The 21215-nt window shown below is 38.6% G+C and overlaps 1 protein-coding gene across 1 annotated transcript; it reads right to left on the bottom strand.

Moving 5' to 3' along the window:
• Positions 1–5435: 5435 nt before the first annotated feature.
• Positions 5436–19562, bottom strand: susd2 (sushi domain containing 2). Its single transcript, XM_062417911.1, is given in 17 exon segments — positions 5436–5493; positions 6238–6334; positions 14164–14194; positions 14196–14237; positions 14239–14342; positions 14708–14928; positions 14930–14949; positions 16036–16119; positions 16121–16167; positions 16859–16912; positions 16915–16942; positions 17456–17517; positions 17520–17605; positions 17910–18225; positions 18384–18388; positions 18589–18707; positions 19542–19562. Coding segments are annotated over 17 exon segments (1395 nt in total).
• Between the last annotated feature and the right edge of the window lie 1653 nt (positions 19563–21215).

Here is a 21215-nt window from a genome sequence, read left to right as displayed (position 1 = left end):
AGGTTACATTAGAGAAAAGAACTTGAAGAACTGGTTTTCCTTCTCTTGAAAATCTAATCTAATATCTAATTTACCTCCCTGTTTTTCATTGTATTGGCTCAGTGTTATGAATGTATTTATGTGTATTTAGGCTATATTTTGATATGCTCAAGTGATTTTTGTTGTTGTCTGTCTTTGGATTTTCAATGTATGTCATGACTAGTTGTGTAAGGCAGTTTTAGGATTATGATTTTTTTTTTTGAAGGAATATAAAATAAAGTATAACAAAAAATCAAGCTTGTGTTTTTATCTACTTTAGGATTAGCCGACTTTACCGAAATATTCTTGTGTTCACGTTGCCGAACACAAACACAAATACTAAACTCTGTTTGGGCAAACACCTTAATCCTGGAATCAATCTTTATTTAAACCTAGGCCTTTAAATGAGGAGTTAACATCAGAAGACACTGCTCAACCATGAGGTATTAGGAGGTAAAGGACAAAGCACACCTGCAAAGCTGGAGCTGACATGAAACAAAAAAAAAAGCACACCCAAAACAAAAGCCTCATCCAAAGCCACTTCAGAAGCCTTTCTTCATAATCCAGAGCTGTAGAGCAGATCTAAGAAATGGGAAAAGTCCCACGTGAAAGCAACAGGCTTCCACAGAGCACATTAGCATTTACTTGTGTTTGAATTTGATTGAACTAATTACGCCGGGTTGTTGGGACGATAAGCGAGCGTAAACATTCAGAGTTAGAGCAGGCCTCCACAGAGATGAAAAACCTCTACTTTCATCCATATGCAATTAATCAGCATCTGACTCTGCAAACAGACGCAGCAGCTTGCTCCATTGCCTCTCTTGTAAGCACTGACTGACACATGAAAGCAGGGAAATTTTCACCCAGTTAGGAGATTATACAGTGAGTGAGTCAAATCTGAGAGGATACTGTAGAAAAACCTCAGACAGCGACACACAGGGAGGCTTCACTTGTCTTTTTGGGAGGGGTATCAGGACCTGTTTCATTACGAACAGCGGTGGATGCACATGTACATGCATGTGTTTATGCACATAAAAGCACATTAATGTGTTTTTAAACAATAGGGTACCGAGAGTCCTTGAGGCGTGACAGTAAAGAAAAAGCAGTCAGTGTCTGCAGGAGCTGGTAATAGATACAGCATTGCACAGCTGCTAGTTAGGAAACTTCAAAGCATCCCATGTCCAGCAGGCCAGGTTATTTCAATTAGTCTCCAACAACAACCCTTCTTCTTCCCCAGCTGGACCCCCACCCTATCACTCCCAGGGATCAGCCACACGGGACCCTGTCACTCTGTTTCCTCTTAACCCCCAAGGGTTTTGTTTTGTAAAGAAGTGAGTCAGGTTCAAAGTAGTGGAGAAGACTGCGAGGTAACATGAGATGACGGTCTGTCCGGTGGGGCACGCGGCTGTGCCAGACGATGTATGCCTGCTGGGATGAAGTGGAGATGATTCTTTATTTCTGAGATCTAAAAAGAACAAAACCCTAACCCTGCACAGGATCCAAACTATTGATTTCATCATTGATTTTTAATTTAAAACATTTATGGATGCATTCAGTTAATCATTGTTTTCAAATATGGACTGGCAACAGTACAAAAAAAACTCAGAAAGTGTTGACATAATGTAAAAGCTGAACTTTAAGTAACATTTGTGGATTTCTCTGGCTCAGTCACTCAGCAAAACTCTTCATTTGACTGAAGGCTGAGGCCCACACAAAGGCTGTATATGAGTTCAAATTCTTTCAACCAAAAAATGATCAGGTTCGCTTCACATTTGACATGAGTATGAACACATCTGGTCCTATTTTAAACTGAACAGGAGAAAGGAGTGTTGATTGTAATGATAATATCTCTATGTAGTATTTACACAATTCTCTTTTTAGTGAAGACCAAACGCTCTGTCATGCAAAACGGGAATATAAAAACAATCATGGCATTTTTGCTTTACTTCAATACCCTCATTCCTCGCCCCATGCGCCATTTACCACGACCTGGAGGTTTTCCAAACTAAACAAAAAGGAATTCATGAGACCAAACAACATGATGAAAGCGCCTGAGGTTTTCCTAATAAGGTCAACAGGTCAAGTGAAGACCAACAGCCTAGCGAACAACAAGACAGTATATGATTTCCAAATACTCATTTCTAAACTTATTTGCTGCCACAGGCCAAATAGTTGAAGGTTTCAGTGTGTAATGGTGCGATCCATATTGCAAAACTAGTTTGAGGGATTAGCAAGTCTGTTCTTGAGTCATCATCTGGTCCAATTTCTCTTTTCTTTCTCTGAAAATACAAATGAAAGAAGAGTGACTGGAGCAATCTTACAAATCAAGTATTAAAATGAACAATAAACCAACCTACAAGCATGAAATACTTTTTTTTTTTGACACAACCTCTATTACCATTTAGATATGTTGTCTTTTTGAAACTCACCTTTACGGAGCTATTTTATAAAGAGCCATCCAAACTGCATCTCCTGCTGCTCCATGGGAGCTGAATAAGTGAAATAATGTGGAACACTTGTTTCATCAAAACTGACCACAGGAAAATTGTCTGGTGACCTTTCATCAGGGCAGGGATAATTTTCAACTCGGTTTTTAATAACAGCACTATATTGCTGTTATTAATAGTGTTTTATTAACAGTTCATATAAAACTTAGTCACTCATTAGGGACACTTGCAAAACAGGGACATAAATGTTGAAGGGCAACTGTACTCAGCCCTCCCATGGTATTTGAACTGCAGACTATATAAATGATTTGAACTAGTAATATATATGTTGGTTCTTGACAGTATATCCATTACTGACAGTAAAGATGAATAAGTTCAGGAGGTTCACTGTGAACTTGGTTGAGCAGCAACTTCAATGAGACACATCTTTCCAGTAAGCAAGTATCTGTTCAGTGGGTGTTTGATTAAAACATCCACCACATTGCACTCAACTTGATCTGTATCTCATCACAAATTTCTACATTCAAATATTCCTTGCACTTGATTTTAATACTTCAGTGCATATATCTGTGATTTTTTTCTCCCCAAGCCACTTCTACATTCTTCAGCAAACTTGCATCTCGTTTGTATTTTAAGTCCAGTCCAGAGAGACACTTTGCATTTTGAAAGCACATCTGTGAGTCTTTACACATAGCGCTGCATTTGTGAGTTGCATCAGCACAGTGTGACACCTGAGGATGTAGAAAAGGATTTTGCTAACCTGATTCAGTCAACATACAATGAAAAAAAAGAGTGGAGATAAACTTTACGAGACTAAGATTCTGTCAGCTTATCAGACAGACTGTTGTAATGTCATCTTTGTAGGTCTAAGCTGCATGTGTTCACACTGATGCAGATACCTTTTCCCTTTCATAATGTAAAAGCAGCGTAACTGACATTCAGAAAGAGATATTTAAGTAGTTTGCAACTGTCTGTATTGTCCCAGAGCATGTTTTTTTACTTTGCAAGTGGCTAAAATGGAAAAAATAAAAATGTTATCACCCCAGTAATATTAATTGTGCTCAAAAGATGCATTTAAATATAATAAATCACCTGTCATGTGAAAACACTGAGCTTTACTGCTAAATAAAAGACTTCATCGGTACTTTTCAAATACTGAATAGTTTTTGAGAAGTATCCTCTTATTTTTTCAAATACGTAAGTTTGATAAATGTCCAGAATTTCATGGCATTTGGTGTTGAAACAGTTTACCCAACTATGCTGAATGTGCTTCCTCCTTTCTTCCTTCTATCCATTTTAACTGCTTGCCAGGTTCAGACAAAGCTCCCCTCTACCTTTTTGATGTGTCACATAGCAGAAGTGGAGTAGACATGACAGTACACACACACACGCACGCACACGCACACACACAAATATAGACACACATTTCATGTTATAATGACTTTCTTACTTCTGTGGTGAGCTGCCAGTAGGCCTGTTGAAACCTGCAGAGTAACCCTAGATGTGGAAAGTACCCCTGCAAGTCTGAGTATGAGAAACAGGGAGCTGAGGCACATGAGGCCTTCACTATCTACCTGTTACACACACACACACACACACACACACACACACACACACACACACACACACACACACACACACACACACACACACACACACACACACACACACACACACACACACACACACACACACACACACACACACACACACACACACACACACACACACACACACACACACACACATAAAAGTGTAGTATCACAGCTTCTTTCCTCCAGACACGCAACCCAGACATGATCTGAAATTCAGTAAGACCCCCACTACTTCAACCCTGCTATGCTTCTGATGTTGGGGAGGAATCAATGTGTCTGCACTTGTTGGTAGGGGGGGGGGGGGGTATGTATGCATGTGTGTGCGTTCCTGCATGTTGGTGTGACCACTCACACTTAGGGAATGTCTAAGATTTCTCTTTACACATTCATGCTACTGTATGCACAGCATGTCGTCTGGCTGTGTGTGTCCTGGGTCCTATATACCAGCGTGTGTACCAGCATGTCGTGTGTGAGATCACCTCCCACACATCTGCAGACCTTTTGACACTCTTCATCTCTTTTTACACCTGGCCTCCCATGATCAAGGCTTTAAGAGAGGGCAGGTGTGCTCCATCCTTGCCTCACGAGTTGAAAACATGGCAGTTTCATCACCTGCTTGCCCCGAGTGCTGCTGGGAGCAGGAGGTGGCTCTTGACTCTTAACATCCATCTTTTTTGTTCCCCTGTTGGAGTTATGGTGGGGGAAAGCCCAAATGAAGTCTATGAGGCCATAAAACAGGCCTTTAATTTGCTTGTATACGCCCAGGAGCCAGTGCTACCATTAGCCTCTCGTTTCTCTGGACTGCAGTCATGAGAATGATCCCACAGGGTGTATGAGTTTATTTTGTTTGATCAGATCAGAAAGGAAAAATAAATTTATGAGTAACCATTAGGAGGCTGGGGAGCGTTGGATATCAAACATGCAGGTGGGATTCATTGCTTTTGTTTTTTGTCTTTGTTGGCGCAGCAAAAAGGTTCAGACTACTGGGAGGAAATGGGGAGGGAAAGACCTCTAGCTATGTACTAGTTTTCACAAGATGACAAGTGCCTCCTATTTCCAACATATAATCTATTCAAAGAGAGAATGAAAGATATATGGACGGCTAGGGTTAGAGGCCTACTGAACAAAAACAAGCTAATATTTGTGTCATAATTTAGTGTTGGCCTGATTTGTGGTGACCACTGTTGATTTGTATGAAGAAAGGGAGCCAGAACTTTCTAGACTGATTCTACAATTTGTTTTACTGTAGTTTAACTTCAAAGTTATAATCTGAATTGCTTTTTTCAGAACTAAAACCCTGTTTGACATTTATTTATTTATATTTTATATGGTCTTTTTTTCCCAGCAATATCCATTCAGTGTATTTACATTCTGTCTAGAGCGACATGTCTTTATAGTAGTATTCCATGTTGGTGGTGGAGGATTTATAGGGCCTTCAAACGCATGAGGAATTCACAGGAAACGATGCATGTATGTAATCCAGTGTTTCTGTTTGTAATTTTATCCCATTAATGTGAACCTCTGTGTTTACTCTTTATTCCCTACATCCTTATTAGAGCTGTTTCAAGTTATATGCTGCTGTATGTAAATATTACTGCTAATGTAGTCCCTGCAGGACATGGAGGACTAATTGAGACCTGCTGTTATCGCAACTAAGGAAATAAGTCGGGACTGTAATCTTAATAGTTAAAACTTTAATACTTAGTGACATACTGTGTAACGGTGAATATTTAAATTTTTCTGAAGATATGATACTCGCTAAAACTGCATTACATTACGAGGATATTAAGAAATTATCACATTTCTTAGTGATTCTTACAAAAAGTCTGGTGGGTAATATCTGCGCTTGTTGGATACTTATATCAAGATTCTCAACTTGCCTGGAACTTGGACTTCAATAGATTAAAATAGGCCAGTCAATAAAGTAAAACAATGTTTATAACGTTGGTTGTGAAATAATTATTCTACTTTAAAAATACTTATTTTTGAAATTAAGGGAAATAATTCTGCTGCACTATTCAAGTGTTAAATACAACTTAAATAAGCTGCTGAGGAAGCTATTTGTGTGTTCATTTAATTTGTGCTTTCTTATTTTTTTGTTTACTATTATGTGTTTTATAGCACCAGTGGAATAGAGGGAATTATTTTTCTGTGAAGTGAGTCATGTATGAACCTACCTGACTTGTTTCCTGTTGTGTAGTTTCACCATCACTCCCATTGTGATCAGCGCTGAAAGGAAACCACCAGCGCCAAGTATAAACCCCACGTTATCATCTGTGAGAATCACATCAACACAGAATTAGTCATTGCTAGGAGTCATTGATCATTCTGAACAATCCATTCAATTACCACATCTTTAAACATCTGGATCAATACAAAGTAAAATCAGGCCCAGGGCAGCACTGCTGTTAGAGGTAAAAGCATGAGGGCAAACTGAATGCGGAAAGACCTCTTAACAATCAAGGATCCCATGAGCAAGGCATCCAGTGGAGCTACTCTGTAACCAGAGGAATGTGGGTATAGCTTCCAGGTAAGTATGGGTGTAACAGTTTGAACATTTAGTGAGGTGTGGCTTAAATATACAATGCATGTTCAGTCAGTTTTATCTGGGCAAATAAAGGATTAAGACACAATAAACCTGCAAAACAAATGAAGGGTTTTGATGAAAATGGTAGCCATAGTGAAGGTGTTTGATTATTAATATAAACTGTAGCTGTGAACCACTTTATTAATGTAAATGTACTACTTAGTTAGATGTGATAAATAATGACAACTTCACTTGTAGCGTGTGGTAAAGTAACCATTACTTTATTGCAGATTTGATTTAGCACAGTACAGGCTAGTTTTAACAACACTAGTACTCATTTAAGTGCAAGCCTCTGTCGCCTTGCAAAATTAGCCTATAGCCTAATTCATTGGCTGAGGGTTAGGGTTAGGGTGTGACCTTTTGAGTGAGCAGGTTCAGTCAGGGCCTTTTTCTGTATACTAACTGAGAGTAACACAATTTCCTGTCATGACTTAACAGACCAATAAATGCAGATGTTCTTACACATTTCACCAACATTTACGTAACTCCAATTTACTAACAGATCTCCCACATGGTATTACGGTAAGTGTAGAACATTGGATGACGAAAAAATCTCGCAAAACTCTATTGACACATACACATACAAAGATATTATTGTTTCAAACTAATGTTGGCATTAAAGTATGGTTGTGCAACATGACATGCAACATTATAAATTTGTCAGACGTCACAAAGTTTGTTATACCATTTGTGCCAAACATTAGGCGGAAAAACAGACTGAACTAATTTCTTGTTTGTCTGTGTGTCTGTGTGTCTGTGTGTGTGTGTGTGTGTGTGTGTGTGTGTGTGTGTGTGTGTGTGTGTGTGTGTGTGTGTGTGAGAAATAGTTGGCGATTCATTTCATAGTCATCAAATAATCATGCAGTGAATCATTGCAGCTCTAACTAAATTAAAATGTACTATAACATTCTACATTCAAGAGTCACACAATGTATCAGTCGAACTGCAATTAGCCTGTCAGCCTATTTTACATCAATATGGATAAAAAAATGTACTTTTAGTGAAGGTCAAGCCATTCAACAAAAGGCCATTTGTTGTGACAGCATGTCAACAAATTCATTAAATTGATTTTTCATAATTACCAAAACAGAAATGTTACATTGGCTTCAAACAAACACATTGAGCTTATTGAACACATGGCTGGATGGACTGATACAGCTTCCAACTGCTTGATTTTCCCAGCTGTTGCCTTAACCTGGTTTGCTCCTGCTTAGGTTATATTGTGATCAAATTAGAACATCTGAAACTTTCCATGGGGTCTTGGCACATTCAGTAAACTGTTCTATTTACAGTTTACAATTTTATTTAACAGATGCTTTTATCCAAAACGACGTACATCTGAGAGTTGATACAACACAAGCAGGGATCTTGCCAGGGTTCTCCAATCTATTTGACTATTCAAACATCATGTTGAGCCAGGAGTTATTGTTTTAAGGCAGGCAAGTATACAGACTTTAGGAGGGAGATAATTACCAAAGAGCCATCCTCTAACGCATCAATGCACAAACATATGCCAGGCGCGGTAGATGCTAAAGGTGTTGGTCCTCTGAAATGTCATCAGCCTTGGAACATCAGACACAAACACACATAAGCATGCAATAGCACACTGAAATACACACCCACATGTACAAATATTCCCTTAAGTTTCTAAACCAATCAGTTTCGCTACACATGGCCAGGCCTTGGATGCAGCAGCACTGGCATCAAACTGCTGGACGCTGAAGCCTTCAGCATCAGTTTGACAAGCTGCCCTGAGTATAATTGTACTGGGAGCATGTGGAGGACTGGCAGTCAATCAGTGTTAACATTCACCTTTTTTTCTGCTGGCAAAACCCCAAAATTATCTCATTACTCAAGTGAACCCCCCTGCATTGATCAAATAGTAAAGCTCCAGGGAGCAATAGCACTCAGTTTGGAACATTATGTTTCCACTGGGAGGGAATTACCACATGACAGATACCATAGGGCTGGACTGAACAGGCTGTAACTGACAGAGAACAGAAAAACATGTTTTCAATACAATAATACAATTCAAAGATAGTAGTACTATATCATCCATGTTTACCATCTATACTTGGTCTCAAAGAGATGAATTAGATTGTATTTTACATGGTACATAGTATTTCAACCAACTTTGACACAAATCCAAACTCAAAAACTTGGGAAATTGACATTTCTGAGCTCATCCTCGTTCAGACTTATTGAAATCACTTTTCCAGTGTTTATCTACAAAAGACATTGCAAACAGACGATACCAATCAGAAATCCAAGACTGTTTTCATAAGCCTACCACGCCCGTACACCCCTGAGCTACACTCTTATCACATAAAGCATTTCTGAAGATAGAGATGAGTTTTTTTTACAGAGCTGATATCATCTTAAAATAATTCTGTTGATTTTTCTCTCCTTGGTAACAATGTGTGTCTCTGTACCAAGCTACTGTTGTCATCTGATATGTGTATCTCATCTTGTCTGACTTAATGTGATGGGTGGAAGTATTCTTGGAATTTGAACCATGTATAGGACGGCAAACTTCAGACATCAAATTTTCCATGTGCAAACGTAACAGGCACAAAGTTGCATAAACACACTAAAGACACAAAGCCAGGTAGTAGCCAACTAAAACAGTTCTTTTCTCTAAATTGGCTCCTTGCTCCTTTATTGTCAAACATGCCTCCATCCACAGTTAGAGATTCATATCCACACACTGTTGGAGAACTTTATGAATATATTCTGTATGCACAGCAGCAGCAAAGATAAAGGGTGTCAAAAGCAATTAGACTCAGCTTCAACACCTAACCCTTCTTGCAGTCTGGGACCCTGGAGCCACCATGTGATCAGGGTGTGTGAGTATGGTGTATATGCAAATATCTATACGTTTTTATCAAACTGTATTTTAGCTTTTATCAAAAGCTAAAAGCATTTTAATCAAATTATTTGTGTCTTCTCACATTTTAAGCATATCTTTAAATTTCACACCTCAATTTATGTTCTTTATTATTTAATCTCCATTTCCAATTGCTCATACACTTAGAAACTAGTCAATTAATTGTTCTTTGTGTATCAGATATCAATGCTGTATATCATGGCCAGGTTATTGTGGTGAGAAATGTTAATGTATAGAGCTATGTTTATGTATCTAATGAACATTTAGCTGCAGGATGTCATGGAGGTTGTCCAAGAGGTTGACAGTATTCTGATAGTTGTTTGTAGGGTCACAGATTAGATACATTTCAGTATCATCTGTGTAAAAATGGAAAGTGACATTATGTCTACATATCAGGTGGCCTAGAGGGAGTATGTAAAAGGAAAAGAGGATTTGACCCAGCACCGAGCCACGAGCACCCAACAGTGCACACCTGTTGCAGCTGACCTGGATTTAGTTATACCAATGTCGAAACACCTGTCTTTTGGGTCGGACCTGATCAATTGCAGAGAAGTGCCACTGATACCCACCCAGGTTTCAAGACGGACACGATCAGTGGTATCAAAGCCTGTGCTTAGATCCAAGAAAACAAGAATGGATTTATGGCCAGCATCAGCTGACAGCAATATGTCATTTATGACCATAAGAAGACCAGATTGGAATTTCTCAAAGATATTGTTTTCATTAATAAAAGCTAGCAGTTGATTTGCTACCACCGTTTCTAAAACCTAAATAGGAACTTTGAAATAGGTCTAAAGTTGTTAATATCATGACATTTTTTTTAAAGCGGTTGAAAATTCAGGAATGGAAATTGTCGACAGCGAGCAGTTTAATACTTGCAGAATAGAAGGGGTACCTGTGTTAAAAACGTCCTTTAGAAATTGTACAGGAAGAATATCTAAAGGACAGGTTGAGGGTTTCATTTTCTTTACTATATCAGTCAGTGTAGATGGAGACATTGGATAAAATGAGCAGAGGGAAAGGGAGACAGGGGAGGCAACAAGATTCTTTGGTCTTGAAGGGAGCGATTTCATCTAAGATGGAGGTACATGTATTATTAAAAAATATTCAACAGCTCACTTGCAGTAAGAGGTGAGCCAGAGAAGCTAGTGGGGATGTTATAAAGGCAGTATTAAATTTAGCAGCAGAGGATGAATTAAACGTTCTAGATGTAGTTTCGATGACTGGGATACAGCTGACACAAAGCAACACCACATTAATAATGAAGCATTAAAGGCCAGAGTTACAGTCATCTACACATTCAACATCAGGAATGTTCATATCATAGGATGAGATTAGATCAAGTGTGTGAACTTTTGAGTGAGTAGGTTCAGTCAGGGCAATTGGTAAGTTAAAAGACTCTATATGATTTAAGAATTCCAGGCCAGGGGGGGGGGGGTCATCAGATTTGGATATCTAAGCCTCCAAGGATCAGAAATTGAATCTAGGCAAAGTTAAAGATAGAAATGCAGTGAATTCATGGATAAAACTGTGATCATATCTGGTCTATATATTAGGAAAGAAAAGGCTTCAAAAGTGCTAAACAGCCCCAGATGGAGCATTTGTAGCTATCTTCATAACAAAGGGCAACCCCATCACCCCTGCCTGTTAGTCTGGGCTGGTTCAAAGAAAAAAAAGTTGGGATAGCTTTGAGTAGGGGGATATAATATATAATAATTTTGTATAAGCCAAGATTCGGTGATCATGAAGACACGTAGATCATTTTAAAGAATACAGAAAAAAGATTTGTTTACAAGTAATCTCATTAACAAGAGTCAACTGGATGCTTGAGTGGAGTTGACAAAGGAAAGAGAAGAATTGTGATTAAATTGGACATATTGTACCTGCATTTGAAAAAAACTGCTGCTCCCCCTTTTCCAGAGTGTTTTTTCTTCTAGCACAATTTACAAACCATTTCTTTCTCTCACTCAGCTCTTGAATGCTCTATCTCGGGGGAATCTGAGTAGAGAACCACAGGCAGAAAATTGCGTGAGGCTTTGTCTTGCAACCCACGTCACTTATTCCTCTGAAATTCGCTCTATCCCTCTCTGGCAGCTGTCACCTTTCCTTTAATCACTTTCTTCTCCTCTGCACAAGGAACTCTATTAATATTATAATGCCATTAAGGTGGGGTGCTCCTGTTATTGGTATGCATCTGATACTCAACTAGGGCTATTGTTTTTCAGAGGACCGTGACAAGGCGCAGCCAAGTGAGTAAACTTTATACTTCTCAAGTCTTCCATGGCTCTGTTTGTACTTGATCAAAAACACTTCAAACTCCACCCTCACCTCTCCAACACTCCTTTCTATCCAGCCCAAAGATATTAACATTGATCATCACAATACACCACACCCCTGTCTAAACTCTAATGCAGTAAAAATCAACATCGACAAGTGTGGTAGTAGGTTATAATCCATATCAAATAGGTGCGGCTTTTGGTGATAGAAGACATTCATACAGAGACCCACTTTTGATGGAAGAGGTTTACTGTCACCTCTGTTGACAGGCACCATTTCAAAAGAGGCTCATTAAAGTGACTCAAAGAAGAAGTCAAACTGGATGCGGGGGCATTTGTTGTTCAGCGGCATGCAATTGCAATCTTAACAACGTCTACAATTCTCTGGATGTTCAGCCTACACATCATGCTGCAGTGATTCATATACGGGGAGGAGGATATATCTGTCTGGGCATCTTCTGCTAGGTCTGTATTTAGGATTGTTTACATGGCTGGAGGTCTAACTTGAAGAGTGGAGGTAACAGCTCATGCAACACCTGCCATTGAGCACCTCAGGTCATGTTGACAGTTGTTAGCTCTTATTTGTGTAATGAGAGTGTCAGAGCAAGTGTGATCATTGTCACATAGCTAAAAAGGCCAAACTTAGTGTGGGTGTGCATGTGCGTACAACAAGCATGTGTGCAGCTGAAGCTCTACCTCACACAGTTTGACTGCCTTCATCTATACTGTACATGCATGGGAATGTGTGTGTGGGTCAGACACCAACATCATTCACACACTTATTAAGGCAGACATGCTTTCTACACTTTCTGTCTGATTTGTCAGTGCTTTAATCATGTAGAAATAAGAACAGCTAGAGTTACCTTTTGCTCAAGATTAGAGGTGTAGAGCAGCCTGTAAGCAAAATGAAAGATGAAAGAAAAAAATAAAACAAATCACCTGGCTTACTAAGAAACATTTCTAAACAGCTCTGTGCTGGATTATGAACCCATTATGTCGGCCTAATGAAGGAATTAGGTTCGATTGTGTCCAGCTGTGACCCAGCTGGTTGTTACACGGGTATCCAAATCTGACATATGAAATCTATTCATCCCCGATTAGTATCATGAGGAAGTCTCTGTTTGCAGCTCTAACAAAGAAAGAATGGAGGACTGGGATGATGCCACGGAGGAATTGGAGTAGAGGTGGATCATAAGTCAAGCAGCTTTAGTTCTCTGCTTGCTCTCACTTTACTTAGATGATAGGTGGATGAAGACAAGCCTTGAAATTCTTAAAATCTGAAGTGTGTGTTTCTTTCATTTCCCTCCATCTCAGTGATTAAAGATCTATGTCCATGCGGACTTGCTGTCACTGCAATACAGATGAACAATTACTATGTCGTTAATTTTCAAGGTTTTCAGAAACTGGCCTGAGTCACGCTACATTATGGGAAAAAAGGATGCATTAACTTGTTCTGTCACATACACAAGACACTAGGAATTCCATGGGAAATACTGCCACCTAATGGCGGCCAACGACTACAATACTGATTCAGAGTTCACTGTTGGGATGAATGTAACCATTAGAGGGGCCCAGGTGGTTCCAATTTACAGTCACAAAGCCAAGCCAATCCAGGTTCAGAAGTTTATAGCTTCATAGCTAATGGTCTACATGAGCAACTGATAACCGAGTCTATTGAATTTTAGTTTTCAAAGAGACTGGATGAGAAGAAGAGGATTCCCAAAGTCCTTCTCAGTTTTCAACGAAGAATACTGCCAATCATACTCAACATAAAACATGTGAGGATTGTGTTGCAGGGTTCAATATTAACTTTTTTGTCCACTGACAAAATGATTGGTGATTATTCAAATTCTATCAGCCAGTTAATATATTACCATGATTTTTTGGCTGGTGAGTGAAGCAAATCTACCAGCCACTTGCATATTTTACCAACATTTGGCTGATGGCTGGTCCTAATTTTGTCCCCTGGTTTGTTGGTAATAAGTAAGTTAATTTAATTATGTAGAGCAATCACAGCAAACTGTTTCATAAGTGAATAAACTTAAATAATAACATTAACTTTACACACTGACTAGAGTTGGACTACAACCAGGTAAAAATCTAAGTTAAATTAAATCAAAAAGGGCTGTTTTGAAATTACTCCTTATTTGTGTTTAAGGATAGATACATTTGGACAATTGTCAGTATAAAAAATGATCAAATTCACAACATTCATGCATGCTATATTTTGGTCATGGGGCAGGCCATATTAATAGTGGAGATTTTATCGTATGTGTTCACATTTTTTGAGCTGTTAATATAGCATACAGTTTAGTGCATTTTACAAAGCATTTAGTTTCATATTAGAACCAACCTGTTATACAGTAGGGTTCCTCTCCTGTCCATAGTCCCATCATCCAGACAAGTGCACTGTGTTGAAATGTGCAAGCATGGAGTTATCATTGCAGAAGTAGTTTAGGGTGTCTCCCTCTGGATAATGTGTCCCCTTTTTCTTCCCATTCCTGGGTTTGAGATGCCAGCCACAAGACACCCCTTGGAAACAATAACACATTTTTTATAAAAAGTGTTATTAAAAACTATGTTGTCTTGAATTGTGAAATCAAATGGTTTAAAAAAAAAACTTTCAATACTGGTGTTTTTGTTTCATTTGGCATCAACAATGCGGTGCATGGTTTTATTATTACAGACACACATAAGGTTTTACTGGTCTGGTATGTTGCTGTTTAAGCATGCCATTTAAAAAAATAAATAAAACAAGACAACATTAAACATGTAATAACCCTCATATGTAGTTGCCTTTTTATATTAACAGTGATATAATAAACACATAATATTTCACGAGGTTGTAACCTATGAGTATGAAGGACAACAGAGAATCATCTTGTTTCACACGGTACCTCGTTCCAGAGCTTCCATGATGATCTGGTGATTTTGGAAAGCTGCAAGCGTGATGTTTCCCATAGCAAAGCTGCAAGCAGAAAGGGCGTCATATTTACAGAACTTTGCTCTTTCTCCAAAGCACATTCACAACATGTCTGTCACTAAACGGTCACCAGGTCTCTCAGGTCGAATAAAACCAGGAACAAAAGCAGGGTTGTGGGTCGGTGGGAAATAGTACAAACAGGTATTTTGAGTTGTATGTAAATTAAATGTTCCCTGTGGGAAAAAAAACAAAAACCGACTGAGATGTGTGAGCGTTCTCGATTAATTTCATTTAATTAAAATTAGAATTTTCAGTTTCATTAGAAAATCAAAATACAGTTTGTCAGATTGATCGTTCCCCGTAACTAACTAAAGCAAATGCCAGTGATGGAAGTTGTGATAATCATGCGAGAGAAAATGCTGAATTGCAACAGTACAGCATTTACATTACAAATATAGTATAAGCATAGCACAAGTTGCCATAGAAACCAATCAGACGTGGCCAACACAATTTGAGTGATTATAGCCACAGCAACATATGTTTGATCTATCAGACTGCTTGGCTTACAAGATGGAGTGAAAAATAAAGGACCGATGAGGTACTCTATAATTTTGAGATAAGAACATAACTCTAAGAGATCAATGTAGGACACACACACACAAACACACCACCCTGTCATGGTTTTCTTTTGGTCCAGTCATAACTTTGATGTGGATACACAGATGTCACCCTTTCAGCACCAATAAATGTATTAGCTCCCACAAGCTTAAATTGAATGTTTGCTGAATTTAGAGTAACGCAAATGATATCAGTCAAAAGGTCAAGTGTATGAAAAGTCTTTCAGTTTTGAGGGATCGGTTCTGTAATTACAGCCGAGATGTTATTATCATGTATGTATGTGGTCTGGCCCCAAGTGCGTTCCAGAGATGTGGTTTCACTTGCACTGTATGGTTACAACCTCTGATATCTCTCTGTAATCTATTAAATCTTCGCTAACTCTAAACATGTGCCTTATGTTCTTCCTCCACACTCTTAAAACATTTGTCAAGTTTTTTGGATGATACGGCTCAAATATGGTAAGTGTTTACAAAGACACGGTGATGGGTAATTATTATCACATTATGCCTAAACTGCTCTCACCCCTCTAAATATACAATAGGGATCTCTAAACAAAAGATTTTTCATATTTTTAATAGTTTTAAAATGAGAGCTAATTGTGTTCAGCACCAACTTGACTGATTGTTTGTATATTCACTAACACAAGTCTTTCTCACGCACAGCTATTTCCAAAGATTAGACAACCTCTCTCAGTTGGCTTGACAGGTCATCTGAAGAGTGAGAGTTCATCACTGCCACGGTTCTCTCATACACATGAACATCCACACCAAACACCAGACGAGAACACTTCTGTCACATTTTGAGGACTTATTGAGGCTACTTCATTATTTCAGTGGTTTTTCACAATAACTTCACAGTAGCCTACTTTAAAAGTCTGTGCAATTAAAGCTGCTCGAGGCAGGATTTACATGTTAAAAATACACGTTTTATCAGCCTAAATAATAAATGAAAAAGGAGCAGTTATAAAAAAGATGACTGAAAATGAAAAATTAGATATCTTACCACATGAAGTGGTGAATAGAGACTATTGGAATTTGAGCAATATACAATAAAAACTAGAGTCACTGATGATGCCCCAATTTGCTCCCTAGCTCATCAACCAGAAATGAAAAAAAGGTCTAATCTAATCTGGTGCTACCACATCATGGTATAAAGTTATATCTCTTGTTGCCACTTGAGGTCACTAAAGTACAAAAGTGTGCAGTTCAAACCTGGTCAGGAGTATCTAGAGCAGTGGTCTCCAACCCTGCTCCTGGAGAGCTACTGCCCTGCATGTTTTAGGTATCTCCTCACTCTAACACACCTGATTCTAATAATCAACTCGTTATCAAGCCCTTTGACGAGCCTCAGCTGCTTGATAACGAGTTAGAGTGAGGAGACACCTAAAACATGCAGGGCAGTAGCTCTCCAGGAGCAGGGTTGGAGACCACTGATCTAGAGCATCTCAACATGTAGGTCCATCCATCTTTGCTCAATAAAAGGAAGAACTATATGATTCCTCAGTGGCTTTCTGCTAAGTGCATCTCATTAACATCAGAGGCATTCTCCTTCACAGCCACAATGACAGTTGTGTGGCTTTGGCCAGGGTACCTAATTGGTAAGAATAAACATCACACTGCTGTACACAAATAATGGATTACATTTTCTAAAATGAAGAATATTTTTATCACTGCTTAGGTCTCTGCAATATCAAAAAATCCAGATGTTTCACTATATTGATCTAATGTGGAGGATATTAATGTCATCTGGCCATCACAGTCACTTGGCTGTTGTGTAATGGCTTGGATGAAATTCTAACCACTGAGGCTAACATCTGTTCTTCTTCACCACATATGACCCCAAGAGACACTGAGTGAAAACAATAGGGAATGACGAAATTATGCAGCGTTAACTTGTTTTAATCATACAGGGGCCTGACATACTTGTTCTCAGAACTGTGGAAAAGATAGAGGGGAGTCATATATTTGCTTCATAAAATAGGTCCCTCTGAAGATTTGTTTCATCTAAATAAAATATTTTGGCAATATTTTAGAAAGATTTACAGTAGTACTGTGGATGAGAGACGGGACACAGACAGGGCATTCGCATCAAATGTGGACTCATCGTTCGTAAGTTTCACTTACTCTGTTCTGGCCTGAACACTCAGCTCTCTGTCTGCAAAGACACAAGGTTGTACTCTCCTTCACCATTGAATGTGTAGCTGAGGTTGTCAAATGTTATGAAATGTGGATCCCAGAGGACAGCACCTGAGGCACTGAGAAGTATTGATGCATATAAGTCAAATTCACATTTTAGCACAAACTTATTTATTTCAATCACAGCATTGCAGATCACACATTCATCTCAACTTAATCTAAGCATGCAGCTGACTATTGCCTCCATAGTCTCGGGAGAACTGGTAGTCAATCAAATGATCTAATATATTCCCACATTGTTAGTCCCAGCTGCAGTCTGTAAATCATTTACTTCTCCTGCAGACTGATCTGGTATTACACAGTATGTGTGTGGTGCCACGCAGAGACACTCAAATACGCATTAACAAACACACACACACTGGCCCTGTTTCTTGCGGCAGGATGAAGCTGAATGAAGCAGTGTTGGGCATATTCCTGCCCAGAGAGTACAGATAGCTCAGCTCAGTCTGCAGGGAGGTTGATAGGTTCGTCCCAGCCTCTGTGCTCCTGCTGAACTCTCTGTAACCCCACAGCTATACGTTCACATTCTGTGCTTCAATCAAAGAGCTGTTCCACATCCTTTTAAGCTGTCCTACCATGTTAGGTGTGCTGTAGTATTGCCACTGAGTTGCATTCACCTGCGTGATTTCAAAAGCAGGGTCCGTTTTATTGGGATAAACACAGCAGAAAAACAACAAATCTTAAGGGGACATGCAGGTAACCAGTTTTGGTGTTACCAGAGTTGTGTTAATCCTTCTACAAGTCTTAATCAAATAGTTATATTAATCATTATACTGGTCAGCACTAATAATTTCTGCTGAATGTGATGTTATTTAATCTCTTCACACTGGCACCCACTTGATCTTTCTGGATGGTAAGATCAGATATCTTGTTAAAAATGTAATTTTATGAGCCATAATTTAATTACTGAATTCACAACATTTTGAATAATTTCTGATAACTAATCCTAAATCCGCAATATATAATACATTCTAACTCAAATGACAGGTTCAGGTAGTTACATTTTCAGTTCCATATTTCATAGTTGAGCAACTTACCTTACAAGTAGTCTCCAGATGTGTCAAAGTGAATACCGTCTATTGACACAATGAAGGGTATCCAAACCATCTCATACAATAAAGGAGAGATACAGCAGCTGTGGCCCTCAGCAACAATAAACTCCTTTTGTTAAAACCTGAAAGAGAAACACAAATTTTACTTTTAATTTTTACCAGTTATCAGTTTTAATTTATTTGAACAATGTTAAGTATGAAAAGACCAATTGTTCATAATGTCTTTTCTCCTCTGGACAGACTTAGGACACTTTATAGTCAGTAGGATAACAATTTTAAGTGCTTTAATGCAATGTGACATAAAGGACACTTTTGGAAAATAAGATATAAGTCTGTCTAAGGTTGTAATTCACAACTTCAAATTAAACTACCAACATTGAAACACATGAGATAATAGTATTTGAAATCAGGGCTAAACTACTGTAACGTATAAGGAAATGTGATACTGTATGTCATTTGAAAGGCTGTCTTATTTTCTATTGTATAGGCAGCCGAAAATGAATAAGCTTGCATAAGCAACATAATGACTCCAATCAAGTTGCATCATTTAGAGATGTACTTATTCTGTTACGATAAAGAATAGGAATAGCTGGCAACACATCTGAGCGGCTACTTGAAAGTTAGCAGCTGCTCATATTCGTCGTCATTCTCTAAAATACCTCTGAAAGAGACTTAGCAGCTCTTTTGGATCAGCAAATAAAAAAAATTCCACAGAGAAAGATGGTCTCTCTCAAGTTTGATCTCGTGTTTGTCTTAGAGAACAAATATAACACTGCATGAACACCAAAGCCTGTATTACATTATCGTACCTTGGCTGAAAAACACTTGTATTGAGCTGTGCAGGGTATCAAAGATCATTCAAATAACAAAGCTAATGACAAACAGGTGACAAATTAAAGGAACACCTAAATAAATGAGTGGAAAAACAAAACAATGCACATACCTTCACACAGGTGCACTGCATGGTACAATTAAGCAGTTAACATCCAGTCATGCTCTGTAGTATGTGTAAAAATGCTGAGCAGGCCCAGCTGATTTTGATCAAGATGGCAAGAGGATAAAAAAGTGACTTTGAAAGCGGGTTCATTTTTGGTTGCACAGATGGCAGGAGCTTCAGTCACAAAGACCGCTCAACTGGCTGCCGTTTCGGTAGGAGCAGTGACTAAAGTGACATCTGCATTTAGATTTAAGAGAAAGGAAACAGTAGTCGACATTTGATTATCGTGATGCTCGTGCATTAGTGCAATATTTAAAGAATAACAGAAGAGCAGCTTTTCCTCAGGTGACTGAGAATGTCAATGCAGGGCGTGATCAGACGGTGTAATCAAGAACAATCTTTCAACAATTATATAGCAAGGGATATTATAATAGGGTGACAGTGCCTAAAACCCTAATTACAAAGATGAATGCACATTTGAGAGTTCAGTGATGCAAAAACCATAGGTAGGCACTGGTCTACAGAGATGTTGAAAAAAGGGATATGTCATCCTTCACCATATTCTCAACAAGTGGGTCAAGAAAACAGCACAGGTATGAATGTTTGACCCCTACAGTGAGGTGGCTGTGGGGCGCATTTTGCTGGCATGGTTTGGGTCTACTTGTCCCCTTAGAAAGAAGAGTCACCGTAAATCACTACATTGTTCTAATTCATCACCTTTTATCTTATCATGAAACATCTCCATCCTAGTGGGAGTAGTCTCTACCATGTCCCCATCCATAGGACATGACGGGGTCACTGAATGGTTTGATGAGTATGAAAATGTGAATCCTATGCTACGGCCTTCACAATCACTAGATCTCGACCCAGCTGAACACCTGTAGGAGATTTTGGACCAACACCAAATGAGGAAATACGTACTTGGTTTGACATTATTATTATCTGTTGCTAAAATAATAATAATTTGGCTCAGTATTGTGACCTAGAGTTGCAATAATTAGTCAAAATACTGGTTCCAGCTTCTCAAATATGATTTTTTTTTTTTTTTTTTGCTTTTTCTTTATCACACATGACAGTAAACTAAATGTCTTTGGGTTTTGGATAGACAAACTAAGACATATGAAGACATCTTCTGTGACTCTGGTAAATTATAGCAGGTCTTTTTCACTGTTTTGGCACTTTATTGACAAAACAATTAATTTATCAATAAAAAAAATATGCCTTTTTAAAATAATGAAAACAATTGTTAGTTGCAGCCCTATAGTGACCATGTATATTGTACTAAGATTATTCTTATTTCTTATCCTTTTTCGGAGAATGGTGTGCATCCAGTAGAGTCCAGAGACTTGTAGATGCAAAGCTAAGGTGCACTGAAGCTGTTTTGGCGACGCGTGGTTGGTTTTTCCTTTGATTTGTCACCTGTGTGTAACCTAGGCTCTATCAGCCTTAAATTTGAGGTGTCAGTTATTATAAATGAATAGATATTCAACCATTCACTGCACATGATATATATTTGACATTACGCATATTATCATGTTGTCAATTAGTGATAATAATGTAAATCATTTCACATTTTCATTCATTTGTATCGGTTTGTTTACTCACGCTGAGGTAAGAAATCTCGCGATACGTGGACGTGTCTGAGGATCCTGCGCATGTGCAGATTGAGCTACTCCACAC

The sequence above is a fragment of the Scomber scombrus genome, chromosome 4 (genome assembly GCF_963691925.1).
Source record: "Scomber scombrus chromosome 4, fScoSco1.1, whole genome shotgun sequence".
In the NCBI taxonomy this organism is placed as follows: domain Eukaryota; kingdom Metazoa; phylum Chordata; class Actinopteri; order Scombriformes; family Scombridae; genus Scomber; species Scomber scombrus.
Note: the sequence above shows the minus strand (reverse complement) of the source record. Positions and strands in the feature narration are given on the sequence as shown.